This window comes from Neocloeon triangulifer, unplaced genomic scaffold (assembly GCF_031216515.1).
Source record: "Neocloeon triangulifer isolate White Clay Creek 2 clone unplaced genomic scaffold, ASM3121651v1 ptg000014l, whole genome shotgun sequence".
NCBI classification, from domain to species: domain Eukaryota; kingdom Metazoa; phylum Arthropoda; class Insecta; order Ephemeroptera; family Baetidae; genus Neocloeon; species Neocloeon triangulifer.
Genome location: NW_026775556.1, coordinates 27,647,513 through 27,667,430, shown reverse-complemented (window position 1 = coordinate 27,667,430; position 19,918 = coordinate 27,647,513). Strand labels below are relative to the sequence as shown.

The 19,918-nt window shown below is 43.8% G+C and overlaps 2 protein-coding genes and 1 long non-coding RNA gene across 3 annotated transcripts in view; 2 read left to right on the top strand and 1 right to left on the bottom strand.

Annotated features, from left to right (window-relative positions):
* The window catches only part of LOC132201410 (neurogenic locus Notch protein), a 51,973-nt gene extending 37,122 nt beyond the window's left edge, over positions 1-14,851 (top strand). The window contains exons 6-14 of the mRNA XM_059627567.1: positions 547-903; positions 1,461-1,616; positions 2,042-2,224; positions 5,683-6,493; positions 6,951-7,217; positions 7,280-7,515; positions 7,610-11,629; positions 12,256-12,614; positions 13,208-14,851. Of these exons, the coding sequence (XP_059483550.1) occupies positions 547-903; positions 1,461-1,616; positions 2,042-2,224; positions 5,683-6,493; positions 6,951-7,217; positions 7,280-7,515; positions 7,610-11,629; positions 12,256-12,614; positions 13,208-13,627 (6,809 nt within the window). The 3' untranslated portion in view covers positions 13,628-14,851. The remainder of the gene's footprint in view (positions 1-546; positions 904-1,460; positions 1,617-2,041; positions 2,225-5,682; positions 6,494-6,950; positions 7,218-7,279; positions 7,516-7,609; positions 11,630-12,255; positions 12,615-13,207) is intronic.
* Positions 14,562-19,168, bottom strand: LOC132201411 (E3 ubiquitin-protein ligase lubel-like). The gene is made up of 11 exons (XM_059627569.1): positions 18,923-19,168; positions 18,467-18,742; positions 18,154-18,406; positions 17,914-18,096; positions 17,556-17,692; positions 17,346-17,493; positions 17,197-17,292; positions 16,813-17,136; positions 16,369-16,520; positions 15,817-15,985; positions 14,562-15,217 (listed from the first exon to the last, which is right to left on the bottom strand). Exons 1-11 carry the CDS (start codon positions 18,943-18,945, stop codon positions 15,152-15,154), a joined length of 1,827 nt encoding a protein of 608 aa, XP_059483552.1. The 5' UTR covers positions 18,946-19,168; the 3' UTR covers positions 14,562-15,151.
* A 222-nt stretch (positions 19,169-19,390) lies between these two features.
* Positions 19,391-19,908, top strand: LOC132201413 (uncharacterized). The gene is made up of 2 exons (XR_009442268.1): positions 19,391-19,517; positions 19,723-19,908. It is a non-coding gene; the product is annotated as an uncharacterized LOC132201413 (long non-coding RNA).
* The last annotated feature ends 10 nt before the right edge of the window (positions 19,909-19,918 follow it).

The following is a 19,918-nucleotide window of genomic DNA, read 5'->3' as shown; positions in this document are numbered from 1 at the left end:
AATAATTATACAACACACCACGCACAATATCTGGTGGTTTTGATCGGTCGGTTTATGTCCCTGGGTGTGGCGCCTCGGGGGATAAAATCTTGAGAGAGAAAAAAATATAAGAAATAATCCCAACATTATTATCCAAATCAGTCTTCAGTCTTTAGAAACTGAAGTTTGATAATTTACTTTTGAAAATAAAAAAAAATAAAAATTGAAATAAAACTAGATAAATTTTTTTTTAAATATTTTGTACAAATTTTTATTATTTTTATTGCTACTATTTCAAAGATAAATTTCTTTAAAATAATGAAGTTTAATTCAATTTGTTATTTATTTTATTTCTTTATTTTTAAATAAAATAAATAAATTAAAAATATTTAGTGTTTTAATTTTTTTAATTCAAAATTAAAAATTCTTGCTAGTGCTGGTGTCGTTTTGTCCATCAATTCCTTTCTTTTCAAATTAATTGTTTTCAACAATTGAAAATAAACAATGTGATGTAACAATTTGGACAAATAGACAATTTAATAAATTTTTTCTATCTAACATTTGCAGGTTTCAAGGGAATTCATTGTGAGATCAACATTGACGACTGCCCGCGCAACCTGTGCCAGAACGGCGCGACCTGCAGGGACGACGTCAACCGCTACTCCTGCGAATGCCCTTCGACCTTCACCGGCGAACTGTGCGAGCGCGACGTGGACGAGTGCACGATGCGCCCCAACTTGTGCCAGAACGGCGGCACCTGCACCAACTTCAAGGGTGGCTACTCGTGCATCTGCGTCAACGGCTGGACAGGCGACGATTGTTCCATCAACATCGACGACTGCGCCAACGCCGCCTGCTCCAACGGCGCCACGTGCATCGATCGAGTCGGCTCGTTTTACTGCAAATGCGCCCCGGGCAAAACAGGTACGTGGAAAATATATTAAAAATGTTTCATGCATTGGGGAATAAAAATGTAAAAAAAAATCTAGTTGGTTTCTGGAAAAAAAAAAAATGATAATTAAATTTTAAACGAGGGAATAATTAAAATGACTCGCCGTTTAAACACCAATTTGGTCCGTATAGGAGATTTTTAACGACCCTTTTGCGATCTTGTTAAGGACTATTCCGAAGGTGTTTTACGACCTAGACGGCTCGAGCCACTTGATGAACTTTTTTCAAATCCTTGTTCGCCGGCAATTATAGCGCATTTATTGATTTTCTCTCCCCTGTCCCTAATACCAAAGTTAAGTGCATATGTAAAAAAAAACGAGCACCATTCCCAAGCTTTCATTGACGCAGAAGCTATTTCTCTCACGTCTCGTTAAACCCTAGGAAAACGCTTGGCCCGTTTTCCCATGCAGTGAATCAGTTAAAAAGAGGCGCCTTTCGCTTATCAGCAGCGCAACGGCGCCTGCTCTTGCCAGAACCACCAGACTGGATAATCGAAAAAACGGGGTTTGATTTCAATTCGCGATTCGCAGGTTTGCTGTGCCACTTGGACGACGCGTGCACCTCCAACCCCTGCCACAAGGACGCCCTGTGCGAAACCAGTCCCATCAACGGTTCCTACACATGTTCCTGTGCCCCCGGCTACAAGGGCATCGACTGCAGCGAGGACATCAATGAGTGCGAACACGGTGAGAATTAATAAAAAATTAATTAAAAATTTTGGATTTACAAAAAAGTAATGAGGTGATCAAATCAAATTAAAAAACGATTTTATGTTGATCACCAAGCTGACCAACACCTTCTTCAAAAGGGCATTAATCATCTGGGTTTCAATTCCCAATTTGCTGCCTAATTGAATTTCGCCTCGAGCTTATGGACTGGACGTTGGCCTTTTTTGCCGTCCTGTCAGCAGCATCAAATTATCATTAAACGCGCATTTATTTTGGCAGCCCTCTGACTGGCCGGCGCGTAAATCTTCCTGACGCGTTCATTAGAATAAAAGTAAAAAATGATGTGATGAGCCGACCTCATCGCTGCGAACCTTAAATTAAAATCTCTTCGTGCCGCATTCGTAAAAAAAATCATCTCAATTTTCGATTTTATTTTTTTGCAGGCTCGCCGTGCGAACATGGTGGCGTGTGCGTGAACACTCCCGGCTCGTACAAGTGCAGGTGCATGAATGGCTTCACGGGTCCGAGATGCGAGACCAACATCAACGAGTGCGAATCGCAGCCCTGCCAGAACCAGGGGTCATGCCTCGACGACCCGGGCACTTTCCGCTGCGTCTGCATGCCTGGTAAGTACAACTGACAGACCGACTACTTCCAATCTTCTCAAATTACAGGCCAATCTTGTGCTTTTGTTTTCGCTTTTAAGAGCAATTTGGACGGAAAGCGTGATTTTTAAATTGGCCCTTGAAAACGAACAAATTCGGAAAGGTCAAGAGAATCTGACAGGCTTCATTGGGGCCCCGAATAGTGTTTTTATTTTTAATTTAATCCTATTAAATTTTATATTAAACTTGAGTATTTTGTTGAATTAAAATCATCAAGCTGATTTATTAAGAGAACAGATTGTCAACTTCCTACATGCAGAGTCATCAAAAGAATTAAATTAAATAATTTTTCCTCAAACCGCACGACTTCCTCTTGAATTTACCAGAAGCGCCTCCGATTTGCCTGAAATTCCTCGGAAGCCACCCGAGTCGCTGCTGCACAGCCAAACAAAGCGCGGCTGTTCATTCCGGTGGCTCTGATTACTCAGCACAGACGGTGTTATTATTTTTATACAGCCGAGAGTGTCGCGTATCTCGCCGGAATCTTTTTCTTTATTTGCTCCTCGCGCCGAGCGAGAATCGTGATCGAGACACAAGTGCAAGAAAGTGAATTATATCACTGCTGGCCGCGGCAACAAGTTAGTGCTACCGTAGAGGTCACGCTATATGGATGATTATTGACTTTGCTACATTTACTTCATCCTTTAGCCACGGACGGTCCATAAGCTACCGGCCTTTTATTTTTTTATTTTTATTTTCAATCAGACGCTCCATCTAAAGTGACTTCAAGGCTGAGCGCTGAACAAAAGTCTTCGTGATGGGCCGTGGTCCATCATCATTACGCTCCTAATGAATTTTCGTTCTTTCTTTTCTCGGCCGGCCGATCTCGACTCGAGTGTTTCGAATGTGTCTCTGCGGGGAACACACGTATTTTTTTCCTTCTGCGGTCGTGATCGGTGATATACCGACGGCGATTTTTCCCACTTGGTCATGCGGCTCGTGAATCGTTCATTGAGTTCACGCGAGTTCAATAATTCTTTTCGCCGCTGGTGTGAGATGTTCGGAAAATAAGGCTTTTGTTGTTCTTGATGAATCGGAGAAAGGAAGGTGCACCAAATATATAAATAAATAAAAATGAAATAATGTAATCAATCAACATTTCAGCCTGAAATGAAACAGTTTATTAACTTTCTATTTATTTTATATATAATTTTTATAATTATTATTGTCGTTTATTTTTCCAAATAACAATTTAATTACAAAAAAGTTATATTTGGAAAAAAACGGCAAGAAATTGCCATAATTTAGCTAAAACTTAGAGATAAAAAAACCCATCTGCCACATTGAGCCTCAAGCTTTATTTTTTTTATTTCTATTTAATTATATTATTTATTTATTTTTTTCTTTAGATGTTATTTATCCCTAAAAGGCAACACAACAATTTTCCCAGAATCGCCGGAATTTTGTGCTGGGCAAAAACGGACGCACAAAAAACGCACCCGTATGGCACCGGCGTTTAGGCCGTTTTCGTTCTCGCCGCGAGGACTTTTGATCGCGGCTGTACCTTGCCCGGTTCACTCTTTTTTTTTTTTATTCACCTCCAATATAAAGGAGAGGCGAACCTTCCTCGGCGCTCGACCAGTCCGTCTCAGGTACGCCTGCCTGATATTATAATACGCAGGGGCCGTAAATTCTCAACAGGTAGCCTCACCATCAATTTTAAGGCAGGCACGAGTTTAAATATTTGACAGTGCCGAGTAAAACAAATTACACCCTTTCCCACTAGCGCGAGTGGTCAGCACACGTCTCGACCGGGAAATTATACCAACAAAAGTGTCAAAAGCCGAAAATCTTCAACATTTCTTTATAATTTCCAGCCTTTGGAATTTTCTTTCGGGCGTTACTCTCTTGGCCGGCACTTGGAATACGATTATGCTGATTGTTGCCTTGAGTCTTCTTTTCCTGATCGGCAATAGCGTTATGTCGGTGCTGTAAAATATATGCTGCAATGAGAAAAGACGCGGACATTTTTATTGGCCCCTTTCAAACATGGAACGGAATGTTTTCTTTCAGTCCGTGCATCCCTGTTGAGAGAAAGACGGATGAAATAAAAAAAAAAAATATGAAAAACGAGGCGACGTTCCCACCGCGTCCTGTGGTTTTTCCGAAATTTTTCACCCTCTCGAGAATAAATTACGGTATCGCGCGTTGAGATCTCCGCGCATATTATATTTTCCTGATCGCAGCATGAAAAGAGTTTTTTTTTATTTTTTTACGGTGATATATAGTTGAGTGTGTTGTCTTAATATTCGAGGATAAAAAAGGCTTTTAGCAGCATCGTCGACGAACAAAATGTTTTATTCCCTTCGCGGCGCGACGAGAAGTTTTAAATATAAAATAAATGTAGCCTTGAGAGCGACTCTCGCGTCATACGGGTCCAGCCAAGAGAATAAAATAGCCTTTCGTACGTGGTGCTGGTTTAATCTCTCTCGGTCCGCCGCGGGTTTTATTGTCCCGTGCCACGCTGCCATTACATTAAGGTGTAGTCATTTTCCTCTTCAAACATAAAACAATGGCCCCTATATCATCAACTTCTCGAGACGTTCGTACTTTTACATCTACCTGCCTGAGACGCTCTGGCGAGACCCGGCTAGCAAAAAATGACATCATGCTCGATCTTCTCGGAAAGGTTAAGGCAATATTTGTCATTGGCTGCGGAATCGGCAAATATGAACAATGTATGATGAGCGCATATTTTTCGTCTTTTGATTGACAAGACCACCCGAAAGGACAGACTGGCTCGTGTGAACTACCGGCCTGGTCGTCCACAAGGGGTAATTAAAGAAACTCATCGAGCAGAACGATCGGCGATTTGCAGTTTTTATCTCGCAAGTTCCATCTGGCTTTTTTTACGACTGAAAATATAATTTCAAAGGCGGAGAGAGACGAAATATTGGGTTATCTCGGGAGTTAATCAAGATTCAAGGAAAATGGCATTTCTGGATAAAAAAGAAAAAAAAATTAAAGGCTTTAGAGAAGTCTAGAAGATGAAGATCTGTTCTCTTGAATTGACGAAATGAAAATTTTTTTAAATGCTAAATAAATGACAGTTTAAAAGAGGAAAGTTTGCAAAGCTACTATGTGATTTTGTGTATATTTTTTTGCAAATTTTTAAGTTTTATTTCTACTTTGGTTAAATATTAATTATATATATAAGATTTAATTATTTTTATTACTTTATTATAAATAAATTTTGAGAGCCTTTATTTTAAATATTAACTAACTACCGCTTACTTTAATTTTTTATTTTACAAAACTAATTAACACACCTTAATAGTTTTTCTTTAAATTTTAGACAATAACTTAATTTTAAACTAAATAAAAACTAAAAAAACCTTTCCAAATTTTCATTACAATTTCATTTAATTTTGAGAAATATTGCAATTTTTTGCTAATTCTGTTTTTGTTTTTTCACTCAGGTTTCACTGGTCGTCAGTGCGAGCAGGACATCGACGAGTGCGCCACCAACCAATGCCTGAACGGCGGCATCTGCACCGACATGATCAACACCTTCCGCTGCAAATGTCCAATCGGCTTCACCGGGACGCGTTGCGAGACCAACATCGACGACTGCCTGTCCAGTCCGTGTCGCAACGGCGGCGAGTGTCGCGACTCGATCGGCGGCTACACGTGCGAGTGTCCTCCGGGCTACACCGGCACCAACTGCGAGACCAACATCAACGACTGCCTGAGCAGCCCCTGCAGACGCGGTCAGTGTCGCGACGGCGAAAATTCCTACACGTGCATTTGCTACCCGGGCTGGGCAGGTCGGGACTGCGACGAGGAGATCGATGAGTGCCAGTCCGACCCGTGCCAGAACGGCGGCGTGTGCGAGGACATGAACAGCGGCTACAAGTGCGTCTGCCAGCCGGGCACGCAGGGCACCAACTGCGAGATCAACATCAACGAGTGCGCGTCCAACCCTTGCCGAAACGGCGCCCGCTGCAGGGACGGCTACAACAGGTACACGTGCGAGTGTCTGCCGGGCTACACGGGCGACCACTGCGAAATCGACATCAACGAGTGCAGCCAGAACCCCTGCGCCAACGGTGGCAGGTGCATCGACCAGGTCAACGGCTTCAAATGCATCTGTCCCAAGGGCTACTTCGACGCTCGCTGCCTCAGTGACATCGACGAGTGTGCCTCGGCGCCTTGTCTCAACGGCGGCGTTTGCGAGGACGGGGTCAACACTTACATCTGCAAGTGCAAACCTGGCTACTCTGGCAGAAGGTGAGATAGAAATTAATTTTAATTCTTTATTACTATTTCAAAATATAATTTATTAAAAAAGTTAAATAAATTTATTTATTTTATTACTTTTATATTTTTAAATTAATGTTATGTGTTTGTTATTATTTTAAAATATGAATAATTTATAAAACAGATCAATAAATCTATTTATTTAATTACTTTCATTTTTTTTAAACTTTTTCGTTATAATTTATAACTGCTAAATGGAACGAATTTGTATGGCAAATAATAATAATTTTGAAAATAATTATTTCCAACAAATTCAGACTCAATTTAATTTCCATTAAGCTTTTTATTCTTTAATAATGACAAATTTAAACCATCCTGGCCATGATTGAGACTCGCATTTTTTTGCTAAAATTTCTGATTAAATGCAGAATTAAACAGTTTACAGAGTTGCAGCTTTTTTCAACGTTGTCTGAATTTCAATTTGCAGGTGTCAAAACGAAATCGACGAGTGCGGCTCAAACCCTTGCCAGCACGGCGGTCAGTGCATCGACCTGCTGGCTGATTACAAATGCAAGTGCCCAGCCGGCTTCACTGGCGTCAACTGCGAGACCAACATCGACGACTGTCGATCCAATCCCTGCAAGGGTCAAGGGTCAGCGTGCATTGATTTGGTCAACGACTACAGTTGCGTCTGCGAACTGCCCTACACCGGCCGCAATTGCGAAAGCACTCTGAACCCGTGTCAACCGAACAAGTAAGAATCGCATTTCGGATTTAAATCGACAGTCTGCTAAATTTGCATTTCAATCGTTGCAGATGCCGCCAAGGCTCTCATTGCAATCCATCGTCCAATTTCCTGGACTTTGCTTGCATCTGCGAACGCGGCTGGACTGGCCGGCTGTGTGACCAGGACATCAATGAGTGCCTGAGCGCGGTGCCGCCGTGCAGAAATGGTGCCAAGTGCATCAACACTGACGGCAGCTACAGGTGCGAGTGTGCCAGAGGCTACGAAGGAAAGGACTGCCTTGTCAATACCGACGACTGTGCCCTCAGTAAGTTTTCAAATTCAATAATTTTATTTAAATTAAATTCAAATTTTTATTTAAATTTCTATCTGGATATTAAATTTTTTGTTTTATTTTTCAGATCCGTGCCAAAATGGCGGCTCCTGTCTGGATGGCATTGGCGAATACACCTGTCTGTGTATTGATGGCTTTGGCGGTCACAACTGCTCCATTGACATTGACGAATGCGAGTCGAACCCGTGCAAAAACGGCGCCACTTGCAAGCAGTACGTCAACTCCTACACCTGCACTTGTCCGCTGGGCTTCAGCGGGCCGTCCTGTGACATCAACGACAACGACTGCACGGCCTCGTCCTGCATGAATGGTGGACGGTGCATTGATGGCATCAACAACTACACTTGCATCTGCCCGCCCGGCTTTGAAGGTTTCAACTGCCAGACCCGCAGCAACGAATGTGACTCGAACCCGTGCCTGAACGGCGCCACCTGCCAGCAGACCATGTTCAACACCCTGGCACCGAGTCCGTATGGCTCACGCAAGCAAATCATGCTGCCCGGCCAAGGCTATTCCTGTCACTGTTTGTACGGATTCGCCGGCTCGAGGTGCGAGGCCATCGTCGACTGGTGCGTCTCGGAGCCCTGCATGAACGGCGCCACCTGTCGCCAGGTGGACCACACCTTCACCTGCTCCTGCGCCCCTGGCTGGACCGGAAAGCTGTGCGACGTGGAAATGGTCTCTTGCAGGGACGCTGCCTACCGAAAGGGCGTTTCGGTGGAGAGGCTTTGCAACAACGGCACCTGCGAAAATATGGGCAACAGCCATCGTTGTCTCTGCCAGGAGGGCTACACCGGTTCTTACTGCCAGGAGGAGATCAACGAGTGCGTCTCGGCGCCCTGTTTGAACGGCGCCACCTGCGTAGATCAGGTGGCCAGTTATCTCTGCAAGTGCCAACCAGGCTTCCAGGGTCTGAACTGCGAATTCAACATTGACGACTGCGAGAGGAACCCTTGCCAAAATGGCGGAAAATGTCACGACCTGGTCAACGGGTTCTCCTGCTCTTGTCCGCCAGGCACCCTGGGCATCATTTGCGACATCAACCTGAACGACTGCACCCCAGACTCTTGCCACAACGGCGGAAATTGCACCGACAAGGTCAATGGATTCGAGTGCAAGTGTCCACCTGGATTTGTCGGCCCGAGGTGCGAAGGAGACGTCAACGAATGTCTCACCGCCCCCTGCTCACCCATGGGAACCCTGGACTGCGTCCAACTGGTCAACAACTACCACTGCAACTGCAGACCTGGCTACATGGGCAGGCACTGCGAGGCCAAGGTTAACTTCTGCGAATCCTCACCTTGTTTGAACGGAGGTCTCTGTCAGCCGTCTGCCGATTTTTACCGATACGGACAAGTCTCGCCCCGCGCCTCAGGTCACACCTGCATCTGCCAAGGTGACTTCTTTGGCAAGAACTGTGAGTACTCCGGATCGATTTGCAACAACAACCCTTGCCTGAACGGCGGAATTTGCAACATGGACTCGGAAGATCCGCGAGGCTACAGCTGCAACTGCCCTCACGGCGTGGCAGGCGCACTTTGCGAGCTTGACGACTACGACGAGTGCCAGAGCAATCCGTGCAAGCAGGCCAGCTCAATTTGCAAGGACAAGATCGGCGACTACGAGTGCTTCTGCCCGCAAAAGTGGAACGGCAAGAACTGCGACAAGTACGACCCGACCTTCCCAGGCGGCCGAGTCAGCGACGAATTCCACCAGGTCGGCAAAAACGGCGGCCGCAGACCCAAGATCAGTGAAAAGGACAAGCAGAATTGCGAGTTGCGCAACTGCAGCTCCAAGGCTGGCAATCGCAGGTGCGACGAGGAGTGCAACTCATACGCTTGCGCCTTTGACGGCGGCGACTGCTCCCTCGGTCTCAACCCCTGGAAGAACTGCGTGGCCCCGATCAACTGCTGGGAGGTCTTCCAGGACAACATCTGCAACCAGGAGTGCAACAACGCCCAGTGTCTCTTCGACGGACACGACTGCGAAAAGAAACTGAACCCTTGCAACCCCATCTACGACGCCTACTGCCAAAAGCACTACGCCAACGGCTACTGCGACTACGGCTGCAACAATGAGGAGTGCGGATGGGACGGCATGGACTGCGAAAAAGAGCCGCAGACCCTGGCCGACGGTCTCATTTCCGTCGTCATCCTCATGGATATGCCAACATTCCGCCAGCACTCGAAGCACTTCCTCAGGGAAATGGGCCGGCAGCTGAGAACCACCGTCAGAATCAAGATGGACCGGTTTGGAAATGAAATGATTTATCCCTACTCGATGCTGGAGCGCGCCAACACAATCGAGAACCGCTTCGAAGCGACCAGAGGCCCCGGAGGGAAAAACGGAATCATGGTTTACTTGGAGCTGGACAACCGCAAGTGCAGTCAGGTCGAGGGCATGGAGTGCTTCTTCCACGCCGAAGAAGCGGCCGAGTTCTTGGCCGCCAGCGCCGTCAGCCACAGTCTGCCCAAGAACTTCCCAATCGTGGAGGTGCGCGGAGTCGCCGAGCCGGACACTCCGGTCGAGGACGTTCGCAACCCGTACTACATCATCCTGGGCTTCGGAATGATCCTGCTGGTGGTCTTTGTCATCTTCATCATGATCCACGGCCAACGCAAACGGGCCGCCGGAGTCACTTGGTTCCCTGAGGGCTTCTTGAAAAGCAACAGCGGCCAACGCAGACGGTCTCACCGCCGAGGACCCGACGGCCAGGAAATGCGGAATTTGAAGAACCAGCCGCCGGGCTGCTTGGATCTGGACTCAGTCATGGGCGGGATGCCGCCCAACATGTCCCACGGCCAGCACTGGTCGGACGACGACGAATCAGACCTGCCTCCTCCGAAGAGAATGCGCGGACCCGGCGACATGGCCAACAACATCGGCTACTCAAGTGACAACACCAACATCACCGACTACGAAGAGCCGGAACCCCGCGTCTGGACCCAGCACCACATGGACGCGGCCGACCTTCGCCGCCCGGACAACATGATGACCCCTCCCAGTGGCGAGACTGACATTGACGCCCGCGGGCCTCTCGGAATGACGCCTCTGATGGTGGCCGCCGTTCGAGGCGGCGGCCAAGGCACCGGAGTCGACCAAGGCGTGCCTGGCGAGGAAGCCGGCGAGGAGGAAGACGCCACCGGACAGGTGATCGCGGAACTGGTGGCTCAGGGTGCCGAGCTGAACGCCGCGATGGACAAGACTGGAGAGACCTCCCTGCATTTGGCCGCGAGGTACGCCCGCGCCGACGCAGCCAAACGGTTGCTGGACGCCGGCGCCGACGCCAACTCGCAGGACAACACCGGCCGGACGCCGCTGCACGCGGCCGTCGCCGCCGACGCCATGGGTGTCTTCCAGATCCTGCTCAGGAACCGCGCCACGAACCTGAACGCGAAAATGCACGACGGAACGACGCCTCTGATCCTGGCCGCCCGACTCGCCATCGAGGGCATGGTCGAGGACCTCATCAACGCGGACGCCGACATCAACGCCGCTGACAACGCCGGCAAGACGGCCCTCCACTGGGCGGCGGCCGTCAACAACGTGGACGCCGTCAACATCCTGCTGAGCCACGGCGCCAACCGGGACGCGCAGGACGAGAAGGACGAGACGCCGCTGTTCCTGGCGGCCCGCGAGGGCTCGCACGAGGCGTGCCGCGCCCTCCTCGACAACTTCGCCAACCGCGAGATCACCGACCACATGGACCGACTGCCGCGGGACGTGGCCCAAGAGCGTCTGCACAACGACATCGTCCGGCTGCTGGACGAGCACGTGCCGCGCTCCCCGCAAATGATCGCCGTCCTGCCCCACTCGGCGGCCCTCGGAGGGCTGACCTCGCCCACCCTGTTGACGCACCCCACCGTCATCAACACCAAGGTCAGGGGCAGCAAGAAGCAGCGCGCCACCAAGTCGCCGACCAGTCCGGACAGCGTCGACCAGCCGAGGAGGAAGGCGTCCTCCACCAAGAAGAAGCAAAAGCAGCCCGAGCCGATCAGAAGCGTCGAGTCGGCCGCCAGCTCGTTGTCGCCCATCGGCTCCCTCGAGTCGCCGCACAACCCTGGCGAGGTTCCCAGTCCTTACGACGGTAAGTTTGAAATTAATTTTTATCAATTTGAATTAAAAATGTTCAAAAATCTCCAGGTGGGAGGAAGAGACGCTTTAAACGTGTAATCAAACTACTGGAAAAAAAATATGATACAAAAATAAGCGATTTTTTTCAAAATATATTTATTATTAAAAACTTCTTTCTCTTATAAACTTCACTTTTTATATTTAAATTTATTTCTTCATTGATGTAAAATTGATCTGAAAGGAAGGAAAAAAAATTATGGTCAAGAAAAAGTTCAGATTTTTCCCTTTAAATTTATTTTCTCTTGACATTTCTTTTTTGATTAAACGTCAAATAACTAAAATTTGCACCCAGATATATGGGCGAACAATTGATAGAAACTTCACTTTGTATTTAAATTTATTTCTTCATTTATGTAAAAATGATCTGAAAGGAAGGAAAAGTTAAAATTTTCCCTTTAAATTTATTTTCTCTTTCACCTTTCTTTTTTACCAAAAAATGGCACCCAGATGTGAACAAACAATTGATATTTTAAATTATTGTTTGAATCGTTTCAATCTGAACTAAAAATCGCCAATTTTTGAAATATTTTCCTATTTCAATTAGATTTTCAACTTAGATTTTTCCATTTCTGTTTTCAGGCGTGACGCAAGGCTACACGGCCGGCATCACCCTTCTGCAGGGTCTGGAGCTGCCGCCGCAGGGTCTGCCGAACGGCGCCAAAATGCCGCCGTCGTACGAGGAGTGCCTGAAGAGCGCGTCGGCGTCGCTGCACCAGATGGACGCGTATTACTCGGTGCCCTCGCAGCCCCACCAGATGCTGCACGCGAGGCACGCCAGCACCCTGTCGCCGCCGCACTCGGCCAGCTCGGTGGCCATGTCGCCGCCCAGCTCTAGCTACGTCGGCTCGCCGTCCCCGTCCAAAATCAGACCCAACCTGCCCACGTCGCCCACGCACATGCAGGCGATGCGAGCCGCGCAACAGCAGAAGCAGATGCAGGTCAGTAACATTTTTAAATCAGAATTTTATCTGATGATTGTAATCTATTATAATTTACTCATTAAATTGAACAATTATTTATTTAAAATTAATGTTTTAGATGCATAATAATCTTTTATTTATTTATTAATATATATTTTATTTACATTATTAAATTAGAAGTACAATTTGCCAGTTAATTCAAATTTTGTGAATTTTTAATTTTTTTCAAATCTAATCAATTATTCATCATCTTATTTTTACTGTTAAATTTAATAATTATAGAAAACAATTATTAATGAGCAAACAAAAAACTTGTAGATATTTTTCCATGAAATCATAAATTTTTTTATTTTTGTTGTTTATTTGTCCATTCTGGTCCATTCTTACAATACATCGTTTACATACAATTGTTAAAAAAAATTATATGAGAGAGAAAAGAAACTTGAAATAATCAATCAAAATATGAAATTAAAAAATATGCATTGAAATGAACTTTTATTCATTTTTTTTTTCACTTCAATTTTTATTTTTAGATGAGACACAAATTGAAATATTTATTATATTAGAATATCATTCGAATTGAATTGAACTAAATTATTATCTGATTTCAGGTGAACATGCACATGCAGCAACAGACCTACGAGTACCCGCAGCCGCCGCAGCAGCAGCCGGACTCCGTCTTCCACTACTACCAGACGGCAGGTGCTGCGGGCCACTCGCCAGCCTTCTCGATGGACATGAACAGTCCCTCGTACATGATGGACACGAATCATCAGAGCCCGCAGAACACCTTCCTGACGCCGCAGCAGAGCGAAATGCCGCACAGCGTGCAGCCGGACAGTTACCCGACGCCGTCGCCCGAGTCGATCCAGTCGGCGCAGTCGGTCAACTCGCCCGACCACTGGTCGTCCACCTCGTCGCCGCCGGCCAACTCGGACTGGTCCGACTGCATGTCCAGTCCGCAGGGCATGATGTACCACCCTGGCGGCGGCGCTGCGCAGAACAAGCAGCCCGAGGCCATTTACATTTGAAGGAAGACGAAAATCCACACACACATGCGAATTCTGTGATCTGCTCCTCGAAACGGATGGAATTGCTTTTCTCTCTTTTTCTCTAATTAATCTAAGACTGTTGACGCGATCCCTGAGAGTTTTATTGATCGATAATTAATTATTTATAATACATGTCCAGCGCGCAAGTGACAGAAAGAAAGAACACTCGCTCAACTAAGAGTGCCTTCCTTCCGAGCAAGCCATATTTTGTGTACAGAGGACGACAAGTTGTTTTTTTAACAAGTGACCTTCTCAAGGTGGTGCCTTCGAAAGTGCTATAAAATTATACGAATCCTGTGCATTATTTATTCGGCAGCACTTTGGTCATTGATTTGAATTAGTCACATTTTGAATTTTTTGCTAAAAAAACTCGACCAAAGTGCTCCGCAATTTTACATTTTCCTCGCCTGCAGTCGTGCCAATTTACACATACAAAGACTGTTCTCAAAACTTGGCGTCAATTAAATTTAACAATCCATTTATCATCCCATTCTTGGCTGTCGGCGAGTGAAAATCGTCTCTTGTAAATACCATGTAATTCTCCAAAGATGCGAAAAAAGTCTTCAATTCATGAAGTTCTTCTCGAATGGATCTCGAAATTTCGCCCCCCCATCCTTTTCTCACATTGCCGCCGTCTTTGGAGAAGCTGCGTGTCTTTCCCATTCATTGTTGCTGTACAAATAGCTGTAGTGCGCGAATGCAAATTGTTTCTTTTTTATATCCAAAAAGAATTTTTTTTGCTTAACTGGGAACTTCTGTATCTGAACGAGTTGAGACTTATGGAAATTTTTATATTTAGATTTGCTCTCGTCCGCGTAGGACTGTGGAAATTAATTAATCAACAAAGTGCAATTTTAGTTGTTTCGATCGCCAAAGTGCTTTCACACGGAATTTTGAAGCATTCCAGCTGATTTGGGGGAAGTAAAATTATTTCTTGAATCTCATTTTTAGTTCTGTGCCAGATGTTTAAATTTAAATTTTAACGTCTGGGGAATTCCTCGGAGCCGCTGAAGGTGCATTTTCATCTTGTGTATAAAAAGAACTTGTAATTTTATTTAAAGAAATGGTTAAATTAAGTGTTCAAACTCGAGATCTAGGTGTAGAGTAAAAGTATGAAAATAGCAATCCAAGTGAAATGACATTGTATCAGAAAACACTTTGTAGTTTTTCAATAAAGAAGAAATGTATTTTATATTAAATAAATTCCAGGCTTTGCTTTCTATCGACCTTACCAAATAATTTAGGAAATATCTCAAAAAAACTTTTATGACAAGCAAGTTTTCCATTAAGTTTATAAGTAAAATTTAAATTATCTTTAATTTTCGCAGCTATTCAAACAGGCTTTAAAGTAGCAACATTTCAAACTTTGTACAGCCTAGTTAGCTTAATCTCACAAAGGTCCAGGTCCAGCTTGTCCAAAGGGATGTCAGACTTCCTTAACTTAATAAACAAAAAAAAGTATGGTCAAATACGGGCGTGTTTTGTTGGTGCCAGGTGCCAGCCTCACATAGAGGACCCCGATGCGCTCTTCTCCATTGGCACAGGCTTCAAAGGCAGAGTACAAACAGCCTGAAAATCAAACACCAAAAAGATTTTAATGCATAAATTAAATAATTTGTAAATGGTCAAAGGACCATTTCTTCACCAATTTCTCTTTATGCGAATGACAGAGAAAGTTGGAGAGCTGTAGACCAACTTCTTTATTTTTAATTCAATGAATTTTTCTTTTTTTTTCTATAAATTTTATCCTCCATATGGTCGCCACAAATATTTGTGTTATCCAAAATATTTATTTAAAATTTTTTTGTATCGTTAACAGTTTGATTTTTTCATTTAGTTTAATTTAGTAAGAATGTTTTGCTCAATTGAATATTTAAATGATTTCTTTTTTGTTTCCATTGAACCAGTTTTACTATATCAAAAGTTATAAAAAGAACTTAGTTTTTTTGCTAAATAAAAAGTATTATCTATGCCTTTAAAAAACAAAAAAAAATTGCTGGGTGCTGCGTGGCAAAACGCTTTCAAAATTTTAGACGATTATCACATTTACACCTCGCACCTTCTCAAATTATATAATTCATTCTGTGCAAATAAAAAAGCGTAAACCCACGAAAAGGCTGACCCGTGAAAATTCTATTGACAAGAGAGCAAGCTCCTGTGAGACTCACCTCAATCAACGCAGTTTGATACTCGTCCTCGTTCAGCTCTGGGCTTTTGGGAGGCACATCTTTGCCAAAACGGACCAGCGTTGCTTTCAGTTCTTGTACAGTCAAGATGGTGCTGGGATCCACGTCATTTTGCTTGATGACGCCACAAAGGTACTCGGTGTAGTGAGCCCTGTGAAAGTAGATTGATATATGATCGATTGTTTAAATGCAAAAGTTGTAATGGTCACCAGCCCTTTTTAACATTCATCAGCCCGTCCCGCACCAAGGCAGGCCCCCGAGCAGCATACAGATCAATTTAATAATTTATTTTTCTTATCATTTTTTTTTTAATTGTGCCACAGTAATTTGCTTGCCAAGTGGCAGCTAATTATTTTAAATTGCATATGGTTTTATTTAACATTATTTGGCTATCACAGAAATAAACTATTAAAAAATAATTTAAAAAAAAATCTTTTTTCAAAACTCACTGCAGCACATTGTTATGAAATTTTATAAAATTTAAATTAAAAGCGCAGGGTGTCAAAGATTTTGGGACAGTGGGTAATTACGTACTTGCAGAAGCCTGCGTAGCCACTAACAACCTCTTCGTCACATGTAGCATCGACCAGGCCTGAAGGTGAGTCCCTCTGGATGCCGATTACTTTGCACCTCCTTCCTCCCTCGGTTGTCTCTGGATCACCTTTTTCAAAGTCCACCATTTCTTCCTAAAACATCGATGACAAAGTAAATTAAAATTTTCAAAATTACAAGAACAATTATACAATTTTATTTAATTTTTGTGCAATACTTAATTTCTATTTTAGTTTTGAAAAATGATTAAAGAGATAAACAAAGTTCTCTAATTTAAAGGTACCATTTAATTTGAGTTAAGTTTAAAGTATAGCTTTAAAATCTTGTTTTACAAAAAAAATAATTTTTGAACTAAACTGGGGTAATCAAACATTTACTTTTGGCTTAAAATAGTTCATTTTTAGTTATACAAAAAATGCATCTTACTTGCAACAGGCGTTGCAGGTCCTCAGGAGCTTTATCTCGCATAAAGAACATGCAATTGCGATGGTGATGGCTGTGCAGACCTAGCAGATGGCAGCTTGGTCCAAATTGGCAAACGTCACCAATAAGGAAGGGTTCACTGCACCCAGAACAAAATTCGTGCTTGCAGTAAGTGCACTGCATGTGCATGCAGCCTCCTCTGGACAGTGAGAATCGGCTGTTGCAACTTGGGCACTGGACGATTTCTTCCAGGTTGCTTCCATGGTAAGACAAAATCTCATCTCCCTTGCTCTTCTCACACTGGATTTTAGAGTGACTATCGGACCACTGCAAAAAAAAAAATGAAAGTGGTTCATAACAAAAATTTACATTATTCTTAAAACTTACAATCTGCCTACAAAGCTTGCATGTTATGGAGCCGCAGTGGGGACAGGTTGTTTTTTTTCTGCCTGTTACGTCAAAGTAGCCAGCACCGCATTTTGCCTACGACAAATAAATTGTAAATAATAATTTTCTATTATTAAAAGCTTCATCACCTCGACACACCAGACAAAATCCTTATCTTTTGTTAGTGCTTCGTCTCGAACTTTTGCCTCGTAGATTTTGAACACTTCCACAGGAAGAAGTGTTTTCAATAACATGTTGGCCTGCGTCATATAATCAAGTATCTCATCCTCACACCAACTAAAAGTTAACAGAGTACATTGATAAAAAAATTATGAGTGGTTAAAAATGACATTGCACACGTTTTTCGGAGATCTTCAGGCTCGTTGCATAACATGCAGCAGATCTTGGTGGTGGCCTTTTCCCTGATTTCAGTAGTGAAAAATGCAGTAGCGCAGGCCACACAGCACGAATGTTGGCACCGCAGCATGGCTACCATCTAAAAAGAGCAGCGATTGAGTTAGATACTTAATAACCAATTTTTCTAAATGTGCCAAGTCTCAATTAAATAAACTGATATCCAATTATTATATGCCTCCATATAAGTCCATTGATTCCCAAACAAACAGAAAATATACCTGTGAAGCAGGGAATATTCTGTTGGCAAAAATTAAGATAACAAGTTATTCCTCCAAAAGATAACATAAAATGATTAATTACTTTGTCAGCCGACACAGTCTCAAAACAAAGTGGGCAAGTGTTCTCCAAAAAGTTGAGGGCTTTATCAACGCAAGTACAGTGGTGCGATGCCAAACTGGCCTCTTCGTCCGAAAACCCCATGGACATGAGCACAGCTTTTAAGGTGGGAGATTTATTTTCTTTTCCACAACTTTCCTGTTTGGTCTGAAAAGTTGAGGGCAAAATAAGTAAGTGTTGTACAAATACTTAAAAATTACAAACCAATCTGATTTTCTTCTCAGGAGGCACTTCGAGTGTCGATGAACTGGACTTGCTGCTGTCAGAAGACGACTCGTCAAAAGACGACTCTTCAGAAGACGACTCTTCAGAAGACGACTCTTCAGAAGACGACTCGTCAGAAGACGACTCGTCAGAAGACGACTCGTCACTCTCGTCAGCAGACTGGTCCACAAGGACTGCAGGTGGTTGAAGGGCAGCTGCTACATGACGGGTGGCTCGATCATGAATTTCTACCCTTAAAAAAAAAATTATTTGTTTATTCAAGTTTAAACCTTTACATTATCCATATACGTACTTGATGGTGATGGTGGACGGAGAGCCTGTACGTTTGTTTATGTCACCATGACAATGGTTGAAGACATGCTTGTACAAGCTCAGTGCAGCTAGCAATTTGTTACAGAAAGGGCACTTTCCTGCCAAAATGAACTTCTTCTTGAATGACTTCTCCTCTCCTCCATTGACAAATTTGCAGTGGACCACTTCTGATGTTCCTCCGGATTTTTTTGAAACATAGTGCTTCATTTTCGGCTTCAGTTCCAACTCTTCTCCGCAACAGCAATCAATCAAATAACTGGAAATTTTTAAAACATAAGTCATATTTACAAACATAATTAAAAAGTTGAAAAATGGATATTGGAAGTGTGGAGGGCTAACCAAATTGCTGTCGGTCTCCCGGCACAAAGATTTTACATTGATTCTGGTGTCCAATCCACCTTCCAAATCCAATATAAGTTCAAGATGTAAAACCTACATTGTTTGGCGATCATCCTCCATCGTGAAAGTTAATCGGTTATGTACACTTCTTGGTAGGTCTCCAAGTGAAAAACAATTATCTTTCACTTAAACGGCGAAGATGGCCCACAATAGTTCCGCCTTTGGTCTCTGATCTCTTTGCACAAACACCAACAATTAAAACATCCTCGACCGTTAATTTGTCTCTGCGGCTGCAAATTTTTAAACTCAATAAATCACAACTCGTCCTTGCACGGCACTAACTCTCTCACTCACTCACTGGACGCTGCACGAACAACGAACGAAAAACATAGAGTCACAGAAGTTACCTCCAACGTGAACAAGTTTGAACACGAATTCAGCCGTATTTTGACACTCCGCGCCGCTCCGCGCACACTTAGCGCCAACAAACTTGTTGAGCGAATAAAAACAAATGACAAACTCCAATCTCCAATCTGCCAAACCTCCTTGGGCTCCTTGAGCCAAAGCCAAACAAACAAAACTATAATTTATGAATAATAATTAAAATGGCTTTGTTTGTGTTGTGTATTGTAATCTCGCAATTACAATTTTTCCTAAAATATGACATGTGCATGTAGGCAAGAGACCGCTAGGTACGTTATTAATCTTTGCAACCAGGAGATCTTTTTTTAATTAAATATTCGTAAATATTTATGTATTTTATTTATGCTATAGTTAATTTTCATTACAAATCTGGTGCCGTCAGCCGTGCCCACATGGCACAACTCATTTTTAGTGTTTTTTCGAGAGATTTCATCATACATTTTTGCTGATTTACTATTTAAAATAATTCTTAAGGTGCTATGGCTAACGCAGAGAGGTTGAGCCGGTTGTGAAGACTGCCAAGCAGTTGGAGAAGGAAGCGAAGAAGTTGGCAAAGTTAGAGAAGTCAAGGGAAAGCAGGACAAGAAAAGTGTCCAAACGACTCAGACAACCAAGGAGAAGCCGAGTTATATTATTCATGTTATGATTAATCGCGCCTAGGTATGCCGAT